At 43.1% G+C, this 15,176-nt stretch overlaps 1 protein-coding gene across 1 annotated transcript in view; it reads right to left on the minus strand.

Annotated features, from left to right (window-relative positions):
• The window catches only part of GAN (gigaxonin), a 42,763-nt gene that overhangs the window by 21,291 nt on the left and 6,296 nt on the right, over positions 1–15,176 (minus strand). Inside the window, exons 2-9 of the mRNA XM_068150878.1 lie at positions 7,374–7,488; positions 6,174–6,524; positions 5,249–5,466; positions 4,185–4,306; positions 3,572–3,684; positions 2,371–2,520; positions 1,951–2,087; positions 1,334–1,462 (exon numbers count right to left, since the gene is read on the minus strand). Of these exons, the coding sequence (XP_068006979.1) occupies positions 1,334–1,462; positions 1,951–2,087; positions 2,371–2,520; positions 3,572–3,684; positions 4,185–4,306; positions 5,249–5,466; positions 6,174–6,524; positions 7,374–7,488 (1,335 nt within the window). The remainder of the gene's footprint in view (positions 1–1,333; positions 1,463–1,950; positions 2,088–2,370; positions 2,521–3,571; positions 3,685–4,184; positions 4,307–5,248; positions 5,467–6,173; positions 6,525–7,373; positions 7,489–15,176) is intronic.

Below are 15,176 nucleotides of genomic sequence, written 5' to 3' on the forward strand. Positions count from 1 at the left end.
GGTCACCCCTGAGTCTCCTCTTCTCCAGGCTAAGCAACCCCAGCTCCCTCAGCCTCTCCTCACAGGGCTTGTGTTCCAAGCCCCTCACCAACTTTGTTGCCCTTCTCTGGACTCGTTCCAGCAAGTCAACATCCTTCCTAAACTGAGGGGCCCAGAACTGGACACAGTACTCGAGGTGTGGCCTAACCAGTGCAGTGTACAGGGGCAGAATGACCTCCCTGCTCCTGCTGGCCACACTGTTCCTGATGCAGGCCAGGATGCGATTGGCCCTCTTGGCTGCCTGGGCACACTGCAGGCTCATGTACCCCCAGGTCCCTCTCTGCCTGGCTGCTCTCCAGCCACTCTGACCCCAGCCTGTAGCACTGCATGGGGTTGTTGTGGTCAATGTGCAGAACCTGGCACTTGCATATGTTCAATCTCCTGCCCTTGGACTCTGCCCATCTGTCCAGCCTGTCGAGGTCCCTCTGCAGAGCCTCTCTACCCTCCAGCAGATCAACTCCTGCCCCCAGCTTGGTGGATGATGATGGAATTTGTAGTTATATGCATGATAAAAAACCCTAACAAAACAACCAACCAATAAGCACAACACTGGAGGAACCAAAACTTGTCAGTTATGACCAGAGGGCAAGGTGACTAGACACAAAATTCTAAGGTAGTATTTTGAATAGTTACTACATGTAGTAAGGTGGATTCCAACATCAGAGCCAAGAGATAACAAATGAAGTCATCAGGAGCAGATTCAAAACAAACAAAAGGAGATTAGCCACCCAGAGCTTGTCAAGGTAGTTGTGGATTGTATAGCAACCATAGTGACTTTCCTATCATAAAAGCCTACAGGGGTTCAAAAAGCAAACAGCTAGAAATGCTTGGAACAAAAATGCAGGAAATTTCTTAACTCTGTCTTAGGAACTCCCTGCAAATCCCTAGAGATAGGAGTGGATCATGGAGAAGCATCCCTGTGCATATGCTCCTCCACAAGCACTCACAAGGAGCCTAGGGCATGAGTAGGGGTGGGGGACAGCAGTACTCAGCCTGCAGGGAAACTGCAGGATGCAGGGGAAGACCCAGGCAAACCACCTGTGTGATCAAGGTGATGTTCCTGTTCAGGGGAACCCAAGACTGGACTTTAGCTTGGTGTCTTAATGGAATCTGACAAGTCACTTGTCAGCAAACAGACCTTTGGAAGCAGCCCTACTGGACCACAAAAGATCAAACGAGCAACAGAGATGTACAGCACAGATCTGCTGTGCTTTGAAGTGCTGGAACAAGTGGCAGGGAAGAGAGAGGGAGTGTGTAAGGCACACCTTTTCTGTTTGCAGCTGCAGATAGTTACCTTTTAAACTCATCATGATAAAATTCAGATTTGCACGTCACCATCTCACTGGCTTGACTGTCATCCCGACTCCTCACCCCACCAAATACATAAAGCTCAGAGGCAACTCCACAGGCCACAGCCCCAAATCTGAGAATCCAAAGAAGAAAACAAAAAGAAAGCAACACATGAAAATCATTTCATAAAGCATTCTGAACTCTCCTTTTTCTTAGGCTTTTTGTTTTTCAGTGCACACACATCCCCCGTCTATGCTCAACCAGAGGGGATGAGTCATGAACACGAACTGTAAGCACTCAATTCAGACTATGTGAAAGAACAAAACAACAAAGTATTTCTCTCTGGTGAGAATCTGATGTTCCAATGGAACTACAATGTCTGGTTTTCATTTTGCATTGGGGCAGTATTAATTGTAGCATCAACACTGAGTGTACTTCTATAAAATTCATAGCTATTGCTTGGATGGTTAGCTTTGCTCAGCCATGTTAACTTCAGGCCACCATGATTCAGAAAGACAAGGCCAAATTCATAGGGCCTCTGACAGCCATCTTCAGAGAAGGACAAAATGCTAGCCTAGGTTGTAAGCAGCCATCTAGCTCCTCCCTTCCATTTTCACTCACCTTCTCTCTTTCAGAGGACAGATTGCTGTCCACTGCTGAGTCCTTGGGTCGTAACACTCAACAGACTCAAAAAGTTTTCCATAGGAGCCTCCTCCCATTGCATAGATTTTCTTCTTCATAGCTGCATAGCAGCCAATCTTGTGGAAAAAGGAAAAGTACAGCTAAAATTACACATGAGGGCAGAGTATCAAGACCTCAGTAACTATACACACACAGATGTATTTGGGTTCTCTGGACCCATGGCTAGCAATGCTGTGCATAACAGGTCCCAGCCACAGTTTTGTTTTGGTACATAAAGAAGCCAAGAAGCTGCTCTCCCTCATTCCATTTTGAGAATATATATATATACACAGATACATAAATATGTGGCATTAACTATTTAGCAGTAAGCAATGTGCTAACACATGAGATAGTTCTTACCTTTCTAACCATGGTCAAGTCTGGCTGCTTGGTCCAGGTCCGGCTATAAATATCATAGCTCTCCATAGAGATGAGCTCCCTCTCACCATCCTCACCTCCCAGAATATACAGAATTCCATCAATCTCTACCACACCAAAGTTGTGTCGTGCCTAAAGGAACATCAACAAAGTCACCACTAAAACATAACTGTGAATGAACCAATGCAGTCTTTATTTTCAGCACATCTGTCTGCGAGGTGCTATTGGTATTGTGCCTGAGGTTTGGTTTGGTTTCTAAAGAGCGAAGTCTTAAACTCTAGAATAAGATTATTAACTTAGTCAAACTAAACAAAACAAAGGGCATTTAAAAAAAAAAAGGCAGTAAAAGCCAGAGAGTCCATACAGAAATCTAAGGAGAGAGCTTGGCCATATTTAATTTTGCACAGTAGCTGTCTCTGTGATGAAAATGCTGCTTTCAGGTCTCCACAGCAGCAAAACTCAGCCCAACTACCTGCAAAAAGGCAGCTCTTCTGTTTTGTGTGTAGGAGCACAGCTACCCTCAGCCTCACAGGAAATGGGAAACAATGTCTTACTCACATCAAGTCTTACAACATCAAGTCTTACTCACAGTAAGCAGGAAAATTAATGCAGCATAACTAGAAAAGGGCCAAAGCTGCAGGCCTTTGGCAACCAGAGACTGTAACGAGCAACATCCTGTGGCAATCAACATTTTTTTTCATCCACAGCCTGTGCTGATTCAAGAAGCCAAAAACACAGGTGTACTAAGGATGCATGTTTACTACTAACAAACTGTTAGTTTTTGATGGAATGCAAATATGAGGAAGGAAGGATTAACTCAACCCAAACCTAAGTATGTCTGTATCATCCAAGCTCTGTGTCCAACTTTCCAACTTTTCTGCACAGTCCAATCCCTTTGTTCATTTACCAAGCAAATATTAATTATACTATAGGAGTGATTTATTATGAAATTCCTGAAATTCTGTAGCTCATCTTTACAGCTAGCTTTTCCCTGTCTAGTTGTCTGATACTGACTGCTGGATCTGGACAAACAAATGCAACAACAGCCTATAAAGAGAAGTCAGCCTGGCACAATTTACATGTGCAAGATGCAAGCAACTGGAGGTCCAGAATAAAACTGTGCAGAAGAAAAGTAACGTTTTCCCACAGTGAATAATCAAAGTCCATCAGATAGTGATCTTGCCTCATTCATTGGTGGTAAGGAACTCCATGAATTGGTATCTGGATCATATTTCTCTCCAGAGTTTAGCGTTCCCTTGTTTTCATCTTGACCACCAAGCACAAATAAAAATCCTTCTGTAAAACAAAAAGGTAACATGATCTTAAAAAGAGGATTCACACCTGCGTGCTGAGCAAGACAACCTGACTGGTGAGCTGTATCCTGGAGCCTGCTAACAGATTCAGACCAGCCACAGGTCCAACTCTGAGCTGGAGAAGTGTAAAGCACATTTTTACATCTGGAATCAATTCTACCCCTGCAGATACTCTTCCACATATTCAGTGATGCAGCAACCAGAATTTACTTAGAACACAAAATGCTCCTGGAGAGACAGATGTAGCAGATTCCCACAAAAAGTTGCAGGAATAGTGACTTTAAGACACTCAGATGACAGGGATTTTCACAGAATCAAGTACTGTTTTGGGCAGACAAAGGGGAAGCAAGAAATAACCCCAGTGCAGTCAATCTCAGAGGAAAAAGAGAAACCCAAAAAATGATTGTAAGCTGTAGCTCAGATTTTTGAGGCACTGGTAAGTTTCCACAATATTGCCTTTACAAATACAAAGTTCCCCTTTACCTGCTGACAATACTCCATGATTGATCCTTGGAATACTCATAGGAGCAAGTTCAATCCAGAGCTGTCTATTGGGATCATAAAGAGGACACATACACCGCATCACTGAGGTTGGTTTCCGTGATCTGAACACAGGGTGGGGAAGGAACAAACAAAAACAGAAAGACAAGACAAGAGTTTTACGAGTTCACTGTTAACAACCTGTGCCCAAAGCTTCCTTCTGCAGGTTTTCATACATATTCACAAAGCCTGCTATTTCCCTGGTCAGGAGAAGACCCCCAAACCAAATGTGCATGGATTGAGTTGTGCACAGGCCGGAGCCAATAAAAAGCAGGCGCACTCCGTTTGTGCTGAGTGTGTCTGTAGTGGTTTTTTAAGAAGGAACTTTGAACCACTCAAAAACAACTGGCAGGGAGCATTAGTAATGTTTGAGTAAAGCAATCCACAAACTGATTTGATAAATGTTATCTGAGTATTTCATTCACTTCTATAAAGAGGAAACATCTAAGTGTTAAACTAATTTAACTAGGACACCCCCCAACCTCTGCTGCAGGGAGTCCTCAAAAACTGAGAGAGATTATTGTGTGCAACAGGAATTTCCCCCCTGGATTTTAGATGCACCAATAATGATCTTTTGGGTTTTTTTTGGAATTAGAGCTACTACAAACAGAAGAGGGGTTTGGGGTTTTTATTATTATTTTTATGACTAATTACAGATGATTTTCAGATCATTAGAAAACTGTTTCTCTAATGTTCTGAGCTTGCTTGGAGTAAAGATTGGAAAAAACAAAGGCAAACCAACCAGCCAACACTTACTGGACAAACAACACGTCCTACCCTCTATCTACTACAAGTCAAAATTGTCACAGAATAACTATTTATTGCTGGATCACTCACACAGGTATTTCAGGTGTGTCTGACCAACTGAAAAACAAACTCAAATGACAGAGTAACAAGCCCACTGGGTGCACACATTCTCTCCAGGCTGCGCTTTCAGGCGTGCCAGGAATGCTTCAAGACCTGTGTTTTACCCGCCGCAATCACCTGTGATGTCACTTCATACTTACACTCGTTCTTCTCCACCAACAGTCACTATACACTCTGAGTAGCCCCGGGGCTTGAAGGAGGCCAGCATTGCCTCTCCCTGCTGGGGTGGTGTGAGGGGAATATTGTTGCATTCCTTGACAATCTCCCGTACCAGCGGTTCGCTCATCATCTGCTCACGTAAATACCCCGCGTCTAAGCCCGACACCCACACTGCTGACATGACATCCTTCATGTGAACCTACAGAGAGAGAAATGCCAGCACATCTCCCAAACTGACACAACAGCTCTAGGGCACGTGTACAAACAGATGCTTCCACATTTATCAAACACATAACAAGAGAGTATTGTTGCTATTGGGCTGCTGTAACAAAATCTACAGCACAATGTTCCTGAGCAAATGCATCAAGTCTTCAGAGTCTCACTAGAGGTGCTAATTGTTTCCAACAAGACTGCATCATGAAATGCCAAAAAGGCACATTCTTTCCTTAATGCCTATTAAATAACCAAGAGAGTAGATGAGCTCAGGGAAAGTAGGTTCAGACTGGATCTTAGGAAGAAGTTCTTCAGTACAAGGGTGGTGAGACTCTGGAATAGGTTGCCCAGGGAGGCTGTGGATGCCTCCTCACTGAGGGTGTTTAAGGCCTGGCTGGATGAGGCCTTGAGCAGATGAGTCTAGTTGATGGGCATCCCTGCCCATGGCAGGAGGTTGGAGTAGATGATCTCTAAGGTCCCTTCCAACCTAAGCCATTCTAGGATTCTATGATATATCAACATAGCTTTCACCCTTTTACTGCAATCCAGCTGCCTGCATTTCAGGCAAAATTCAACTAATTCTATGAAACAAAGATCACCCCTGAAAGAAATGTAACTATTTTAAGCTCCCACCGATTAGAACAAACACTGCTTTGGCTCCCATTGAAAGTATAAGCATGTGGAGGTCCTGACCTTTCTCGATTCTGGATCGTGAGAAATCCACCTAATCACCGCCTCAAAGACGTATCTTTCGTTTCCAACATTGAGCTTTTCCATCGACAGCACTTCTTTCAGTTTTTGAGGAGTCAGCTCCAAGAATTCCTCTGTGCTGCTGACATCTCGAAAGTGAGTTTCCAGATACTCTGAGGCAAGGTAGTGAACATGATGCAAACAATAGTGCAGTGCAAAGTCCCGAATACCAATACAGTTCTCAGCAGCTATGCAACCTTCTAAAAACTCACAGCAGAGAGTTTTTAAGTCTGTTAGCAGCAGGAGATCAGCTGCCTGTACCACATCTTGGATAGTTTCTTCATTTAGCCTGATCTGCAAGAATCAATTTAGAAGTTATGGCTACTACCACTCATTCGTTTCATGACATGTCTGCGTTCATTACACTCTCAGTAGCTGAAAAACGGAGCATCAATGCCAGTCTAAAAGGTACCAAGCAACAATATGAGTACTACATGTTTATAAGTTAGCACAGGGATGGAAAGGCATCTGCTTGACAGGTGTCAAGCAGAATTTTGCATCTGAGGCAACCATAAAACTGCTCATCTTGTCAGGGAATCCAAACCAAATTTTGCTGTGACAAATAACTTTTTCTAAATGCATGCTCAGAAGAGAATCTCAAGCCAGCTCTGCCTCTTCTTTTTCTGCTGAAAGTAAAACTCATTCAGCAATCTCAGTCTGATTCTGAATAAACCAGACACAGAGACTTTTAATTCCTGCTAAGGCTACCCACACAAAGACCTGAGGGGCACGCTGTCAGCAACAAGCTGGGAAGGTGGGCGTGAGGCTGGGTAAGGAGGGATGCCTGCTATACCGTGATGTCCAGGGATGGGTTCTCACCCTCTACTGCTATCAAACCAGTTCCCTTTACAGCTGTCCAAGACCGCATGTTTTAAAGCAGGTTACTGAAGCTAGCCACAAATGTTAATAGAAGCATTTGACACTGACTCTTTTGAGTCCTCCCCCACAGCATGAGAAGAGCAGAGCCTACTGACTCTGCTTCACATGCACAGCCCCAGCGTGACACATCGCTTTGCAGACATTTTATCACAAAGCTTTAAACCCTGACAGGTTTATCTTTCAGGTCAGCAGTGTTAAAACTCAGACTATTTGCCAAGCACATCAATTTCCATCTAGTTGTTGGGGTTTTTTTCAATATCATACCTGCCCACTGAAGATGTAATCTAGGATCTCTTTCATGATATCGACAGATATCCCTTCAAGTTCAATCTTGTATGTTGAGCCATCATCCTTTGGAGGATTATAATTCAGTTTTGTTCTAAAAGAGGAGAAAAGAAGAGAGAAAAACAAAAAACTCACCACCTGGACATTTCTTGCTCTCATTTCTTTGAAGAAACAAATAGTAGCTGTGGGTCACTTCAGCTATAACAGAGATGTTAAAACCTTACAGTATGATGTGGAAATTGTCTCTGGAATTAGAATGAAAAAAAGATTACAATATTACAGTATCACCAAGGTTGGAAGAGACCTCAAAGATCATCAAGTCCAACCTGAATGTATGGTGGTTATGTATGCATGTAATGTATGTATGGTGGCTAATATCATTCATCACAATTCCAAACTGAACAAATACCTTAGTCTTGCAAACTGCCCTTGGCATCAAAGAGCCAAAGTAATTTTTTGCCCCCAGCTCACTCCTCACAAGCTTTCAAAAACTTCCATCAAAGCTTCAAACAGAACAGCAGCTCTGCTGACAGATGAACCACATGGATTTGCTTTGATAAAGGTGGCAAATAAACCCAAAACAAAAGAAAAAAAACACACCACTGTAACAAGAAAAGAAATAATTACAGTGAGCAGATGTGATTTGATTATACACTGGCAGCACAAATATTTGGACTGCATTACCATTCTGTGTAGTTTATGATGTTATCAGCCTGACGCTATGCCTGGCTGTGTGCTCACAGCTGAAGGAAACAGCTCATGGGTTGCTCAGTCAAGCTTTAAATATTCATCTGCATCAGTGGACGCTTCACTTATGAGCAATGTCTTTAAAAATACCAGGAACAGTTTGATATGCCTCTGAACAGAATGGAGAGGGACTGGGGGGAGCAGATGAGGAGATGATAATAATAATAATAATAATAACAATTATTCAGCAGACAGCTTTGCTTTCCCTCATGTATCAGCTCTTTCTCCAGGAAAGACACCTCTTAAGTGTTCAAAAGGCAGCAGTGTCCTCCTGTCTTGTGAAAACAGCCATGAAAGCCAATAAAAGATCAGTTTGAACAGTTTTTCCCCCCCACTTTTTAGGTGGCAAAGAATGCATTACATAAAGGCCAGAAAATGTGTGTCACCACCTCTGTGTATATATGGAGAACTACTTCACAGCACATTAAAATGAAAGTCTTAGTAAGATTTTTATATTCTAGTATATTCTTAGAGTTCATGTCCTAACATGAAAAGCTGTGGCTTTGCAAAGCTGAAGTGTCCAGTTTGTCAGAGTCCTCTGCTAGCCACACTCATCTTAAGTAAATACATAAATAGGACTTGGCTAAGGGCAGATTCTGCTTCACTCACCTCAGAATATATTAGTTTCTCACAAAATAAGATATAGCTCACATCAAATCCAGTCCTAGTCTGTAAGGAGCTATTTTTAAGTGGGAATCAAGATGGTAATTTTAGCCCTGAAGTTAACAGTATTTGTGGCCTTGTTTTCCTATTACTTTCCTGTGCTGTCAGAGAGCAGAACACCCTGGGAGATAACACTGCCTTGACGTGTACAAGGTCTGAAGCCAAGCTGCTTCACCCTGTATGTGTGCATAGCACCTACCCCAAGTTATTATACAAATAATAACAATATAAGATGTATTAGGAAATTGTTTCTTTCCCAACAGTTGGAAGGAGATGAGAAAACCAAAGCCCAGAGTGCTCAACTCGGTACCAATGCGTGTGCCGCAACAGCAGGCCTTGATTTGCAACCTGCCAGCTGGAAACTCCTACTCCAACATATAGCTCAACTCCTGCCACCCTTGCCCATTTGGAATGCTTATTTTCCATGTCTACAAGCTCCAGATGAATGAAAGCACATACACACAGAGAGCAGCACGTGTTCTCCGCTCTAACACAGTGCCAAAGCTTCTTTACCACCATCCAAACTACCTCCAATTTTCATTATGCTGCTACATTCAAGTTGGAGGAGTTGGGGTTTGTAATGAGAGCTGTACTTTGTTTTCTGGAATGAAAGTGTGTTTTAAATTAACATAAAATGTTTTGAGGCTTGTAGTCTGGCTTCCTTCAACAGAAAAGAGACAGTCAGAAGGTACTTGCATCTCTGTGAGTAGCTGGTATGGTCAAACACACCGCACACACAACCTAGGTAGGTCAACACATTGCATGGCTTAAAACAGGTGTAAGGCACATAATGAACATGTTGCATGCCAGCACTAATGGGGAGATTTAGGGAAAGAACTAGAGCTATTTATCACTAACTTTCATCTTAGCATCACCTGTACACACCCAAGCTAAATCACCTCATTGCGTGGACTTTACACTGGCTCCTCCTGGTAACAAGTGTTGTTCAGAGGGTTTGGGTCTTATCAAGCTAGATGCTCTAATTACTGGCACGCTCTAATTTCAGGCATCAACAGTTTTTAACCTGAAAGGAAAGAAACCAGCCACTGGTGCAAGCCCAAAACACAAATTTGAAGCAGAACAATAACCTTGAGAACAAATCAATTGATTTCGAAGTTAGAGGTGCCTGCATGTAGGCGGACATTCGCCTTATGCAACTGCATCCCAGTTCAGACTAAGCTTTGCTCCTATCACCTGTCCTGAGAAGTAGCAATTATCCACCTGTCACAAAAACTTAATTCATTACTTAATAAACTACTGAATTATTTATTTTGGTACCAAGACTTCTGAGCTGTAACAGGAGAAACACTCCCAAATGGCAGCTGGAGGTATTCCTTGTCACTCACATCAAGTACCACAGGACAGCTATCGGCTGTTGGGAAGAAAGGAGGAAAAGAGCTATCCAAGGACATGTTATAAACAGTTTTGGGGATGGAAATTTTAAGACAGAAAACTGTGAGTGTAATGTGGAAAGAAAGCTGAAGGAGGAGAAAGAAGTAGGAGGTATGTAAGTGGAGAGCAAGGAGCGGTGCCTCCTCTTGCATCACCCAGAATCAGCTGTTACCTGCACCCACACCTCGCTGGCAAACCCAGCTCCGGGCATCCTTATCACAACACATGCAACAAACCAAGGAAGTTTCAAAACACATTAGTTCCCAGCTCAGAAAGAGTGGACATCACACATGAAACATCTAACCCTGCTCTGTCATTTTACAAAACAAGGTTCCAGTCTGCAGTCTGTCAGTACTGAAGGAAGAAGGATGCTTGCTTTCCACCGTGCTCCTCCTGATTTAGTGGTTTAGTCAGCCTGTGATTTGTGTGGCAAAAAGCTGGAAGTGGCAACAGCAATCCAAGGTGCAGAGATTTTCCCAGCTGCAGCACAGCTCCTTCTAGCACATGCATGTGAGAGCTTCCTACTCCCAATAACATTTCTAATTACTTTAAAAGCACTCTAAGCTGCCAAACCACAGCAGAAAAGGCTGCCTCAGTCTTCCTTAATTCAGATGAAAGACCAGAACTTCAAGATCTAGAAGGAAATAAAACTCCCCCAGCCAACCAGAAAAGCCATTAGCTGGGAGCGGAGCACAGCTCAGGCACACAGAGAGCTGGGGGAAACAAAACAAGGCAACTTCGTCCTATTTTCTTAAGTAATTTAATTTTGACTCTATCATGCCTTAAAACAACCTTTTCCATTTTTGTTTAATTAAGAATATCATCACTGTTACGTTGGAATGACTCTCAGTAACACAAACAGCGCCCCATAAATGCCTAACATCGACTACAACCGCTTCTGTCTGGTCAGGAAAACTGCTTGGCACAAACTACACCTTGAGTAAGCAGCACAGGGACAATTGGGTTGATGCTGTGTTTTGGTGTTGTGTGCCTGTGTGACAAATTTAGAATCTGCTCATCCAGATCACTCAAGGAAAACAATCCTAATGAGTCATCTCAGATGACACCACATCAGGCAGAACGAGGGGGGAAAAAACTTCCAGTACCTCTCCTGTGTATGTAAACAACACTATAAGCAAGGTAAATCGTTACAATGAAAACAGGGGCTTAAGAACCAGTGTTGAAACTGCTAGGGGTTACAGTTCACATCTCATGGCATACAGCAGATTTAAATAATTCAAATAAACACAGAGAAACCCAACCCAATCCAATGGCTACATCTAGGACTGTCCACAGTTCTTGTTACAATTAAAGGGCATCTTCCAACTTACCTCTCATTTTAAAAGGAAGACAAAGCAAAACAGTCACACTTCCAACCTTAGAGGCAAGCCCCTGCAAGAGCACTGCTGTGGGACAGTCAAGATACACGAGAAACACACTGAAAAAGGCTCCATGGGTTTGAAAACTTCTCTTACCTTTTACAGTTGATAGTTTACAGGCAAGGGTATAATAATTGTTAAAGACCCAACCAAGCAAGGCAACGTGAATCAAACCAAAGAATTCAGCCACTGCCTTCCTGAGTCAGACATCACTCTGTGGGGAGAGTTTGATCTTCAAAACCTCTGCCTTATTTGTAAACTGTTTTGAAAAGATAACTGATGTGTTTCTACAACAGTGGCATTAAGCTAAGCAGAGAACAACACTGTACCTCCTGGAATGCTTTAATCCTCGGAGTGCTGGTGTATTGGTACCCCAACAGGTAACAAAAACATCTGTCTGCAAAGATTGTGCCTTTGTACAGGAGAATGATGGAGACCACATTCACCTCCAGCAGGCTTATGGTCTTTACAGTGAATAACAACTGAAAAATCTGGGGAACAAAAGACAGACACTTGGGGTTTGATGCAACCCAAAACTTCTACCTGCTCTCATGTCATGGCACTGCAAGCAGCACAGCTTGCTGACCTACTTACACAGCTGTAGCAGAGTGTGAGGGACCAAACTGCAGGAGACAAGAGGAAAACACTTCATCTTCTTGAAAGGAGCTGTCTTTCCAAATGAATGATTTTGCTCCAGATTAAACATAAGGGCTAGTCTACACAAGCTCAGCCAATACTGCCACACTAGCAAACCTTAGTGTTAGAGTAGCAAAGCCATCCTGACAAACTGAAGAGTAATAAAACTGAGTTTTGATGATGTATCCTTTAGCCACACCACTCTTTTGGTTTTTTCCATACAGCAGCATTAGCATTTTAAAATGGAGTTACACCTCCAACAAACGTTCCCAGCAAAGACATGCACCAAACCTAAAACATGCTCACAAGGATGACTCAGTCCCATAAATGACAATGAGGTGCTTGGAGATTTTGCATCAGCAAAGAGAAAACATTAAAACTCTGCTTTCAATGCAAACATAAGGTCAATTTCATCTCCTCCTGAGCCACTCTTCCTAGGAAGCTTTGAGTCTTTCAAGTACAAGCTTTCCATGTTGAATCTAAGTTCTACTTCAGACTGACCATTGTAGTGGGGACTTTTTTTTTCCATCGGTCTGCCTCTACCCCTGCAACATTTTCTCCCATGGTCTTTTTGCATGTTAAAAAAAAAACACCAAAACCCTTAATAATCACATTATTAAACAGGTCAGACACAAGAACATGATGCAGCAATTCACTCCACCCACTGCCCTCCTCCAAAAAGATATTTTACAACCAAATCAGAAGGTTTTCTTTGAGGTCGCACCCTGGCCTTTAGCGCCACACATAAAAGCCAGTCCTCACCACACCCTGCAAAGGGTGCCAGCTCTCAGAGGATTTTGGCTATGCCTCTTGTGAGCTGAAGGTGCAGTTACAGATAATCATGAGAGGAGAGACACACAAGGCAAAGTAGTTCACCTAACAGCTCAGCACAAAATCCAGCAGAAGCTGCTTTGCTTGGTTTAAGTGAAACAAGCAACGAGGAATAACTTTGATTTTGTCATCTGTTGGAAAAGCTGAAGGCAGGCAAAAAAACCTATAGAGCTTCTCCCCTCAGAAAGAGAACAAAGCAATTCCTTCAGCAGGAGCACTGGGGACACATTCAGGGCTCACGGGCTCTGCTCAATTAAGTGCTTGTTTACCCTGAAAATCTGAAGTTACTCTGACTGCACTGAGCTCATCCAGAGCTAGATTGCAATCTGAATTGGAAATCTACCTTCAACCAGCACATCTTGCCTAAACATGTGAGTTAGCCTTAAGTAGACAGAACACACACTCGACAAACACAGTCCCCAAGAACGGGCCCATGGAGCTTCTCAGCCCCAGTTAAGTAACTGCCATTTCATTAGTTTTGGTTGGGTTTGGAAAACAACCAACCAACTGTACCAGCTGAGCTTACAAACAAGGTGAATGCAAGCAATGCAGCTGGGCTGGCTGCCGGGCACTCACAGCTCATCCCATGCACCTTGAATGCAGCATGAAGTGGAGCTCAGCCTCGTCTATGAGCGCGGGCAAGGAGACCTGATTCATCAGTCAGCTGGCCAGCTCTTCTCACAGGAAGCCTACCTTCCTGTATTAGAAAATCCTGCCACTGGATTTAGAAAGGTGATTTGGGGTTTTTTATCTTTTTTTTTTTTCCCTTTTTAAAAGGTGGTGGTGGTGGAAATCTAATTCCTGGAACCCTCATCAAAACATCTTCTAAAGTAACTAAAAATTTAATGTATTTGTGCCATTTTTGTGCTCCATGTGACACTCCAGTTTAGTCAGTATCACTAAGGTTGGAAGAGACCTCAAAGATCATCAAGTCCAACCTGTCACCACAGACCTCATGACTGGAGTTTACTCACTAAACAGACAATTGATGAGATTTCCAACCTACATCAGTTGAAAATTTAGCTGTCTACTAACCAGCAGTGCTACAGCAGTTTGGGACTAAAAGCAAAGGGAGACACTTTTGGAACACAGTTTTAAACCAAGAGATGAAGTGTGTCTTAGTTGACAATACTTCCCTTTGCAAAGTACCTCTGCCTTTAAACTTGTTAAAAATGCACTGTACAGTGCCATAGCCAGTCTGTTACAGTTGCCATTACACACATTTAAGAGATGCAGTGCCGTGCAGTGTGTCTCTGACACTCCAAACATCCCTGTGACTTAACAAAATTGTTATTTGTCTAGTGCCAATGAGTCTGCTGAGAACACTTGGTTTAATCAGGTTTTTACACCTCACTCATCCTTACAGCTCATGGGGGAGTCAGAGAAATTTTCATCCTCGCTGGTAAGTTGAATGGACAAAATGACAAGTGCATGAGCAGTATCACGGGACAGCTGGAAGGTGGGACAAGAGCTGCATTTCTTTGGGATCCAGGGAGGCACCAGGATTCTGGCCATGCTGGCAGCTGGAAAATGGAGATCTGCAACACTATCACAGAAAGTGATGACACAGCCAAGGGGAAAAGGAACCAGGAGTGTGGATTTCACAAGCACAACAAGGAAGAATCTGCAATTCAGAGTACTAACCGTGTCCGTAAACAATAACAAGAGGCACACCAGGCAGCTTAGCTGTCGTTCAGCTGTAAACCAGCATGCCTCAGGACATAAACCAGCCACTAACTACATGGTTTAAGAAGGTATTTTCCTGACAAGCAATCTTGGAGCTGTCCATAACAGTGATTTTTTAATGTTTTTCAAATTTCTTGGGAATATTCAGCAGTGGCACAGACAGGAGAGACAAACACAACACTGGGGACTCTCCCGTGTGCAGGTAACGCTACACTCGTACTCAGTATGAGGACAGAAAGCTGTGCACCGTATGTGAGGTCTGAACAGAGAGTGAAGAGCCAACTTCTTCAGAGCCATTAGTTACTTTTCACATTTGTCAGGCCACACCAGGAAGAGGTTGCTCTTGTATCTGCTGCCAAGACCAATGCAAACAAAACAGGTTCAAAGAAAAAGAACAACAAAACCTAAAACACAAGAGGTCTGGACTCATCAACCCCAGATCTTTCTC

Source organism: Melanerpes formicivorus, unplaced genomic scaffold (genome assembly GCF_026170545.1).
Source record: "Melanerpes formicivorus ecotype bairdi unplaced genomic scaffold, bMelFor1.0.p_v2 SCAF_20, whole genome shotgun sequence".
In the NCBI taxonomy this organism is placed as follows: Eukaryota; Metazoa; Chordata; class Aves; order Piciformes; family Picidae; genus Melanerpes; species Melanerpes formicivorus.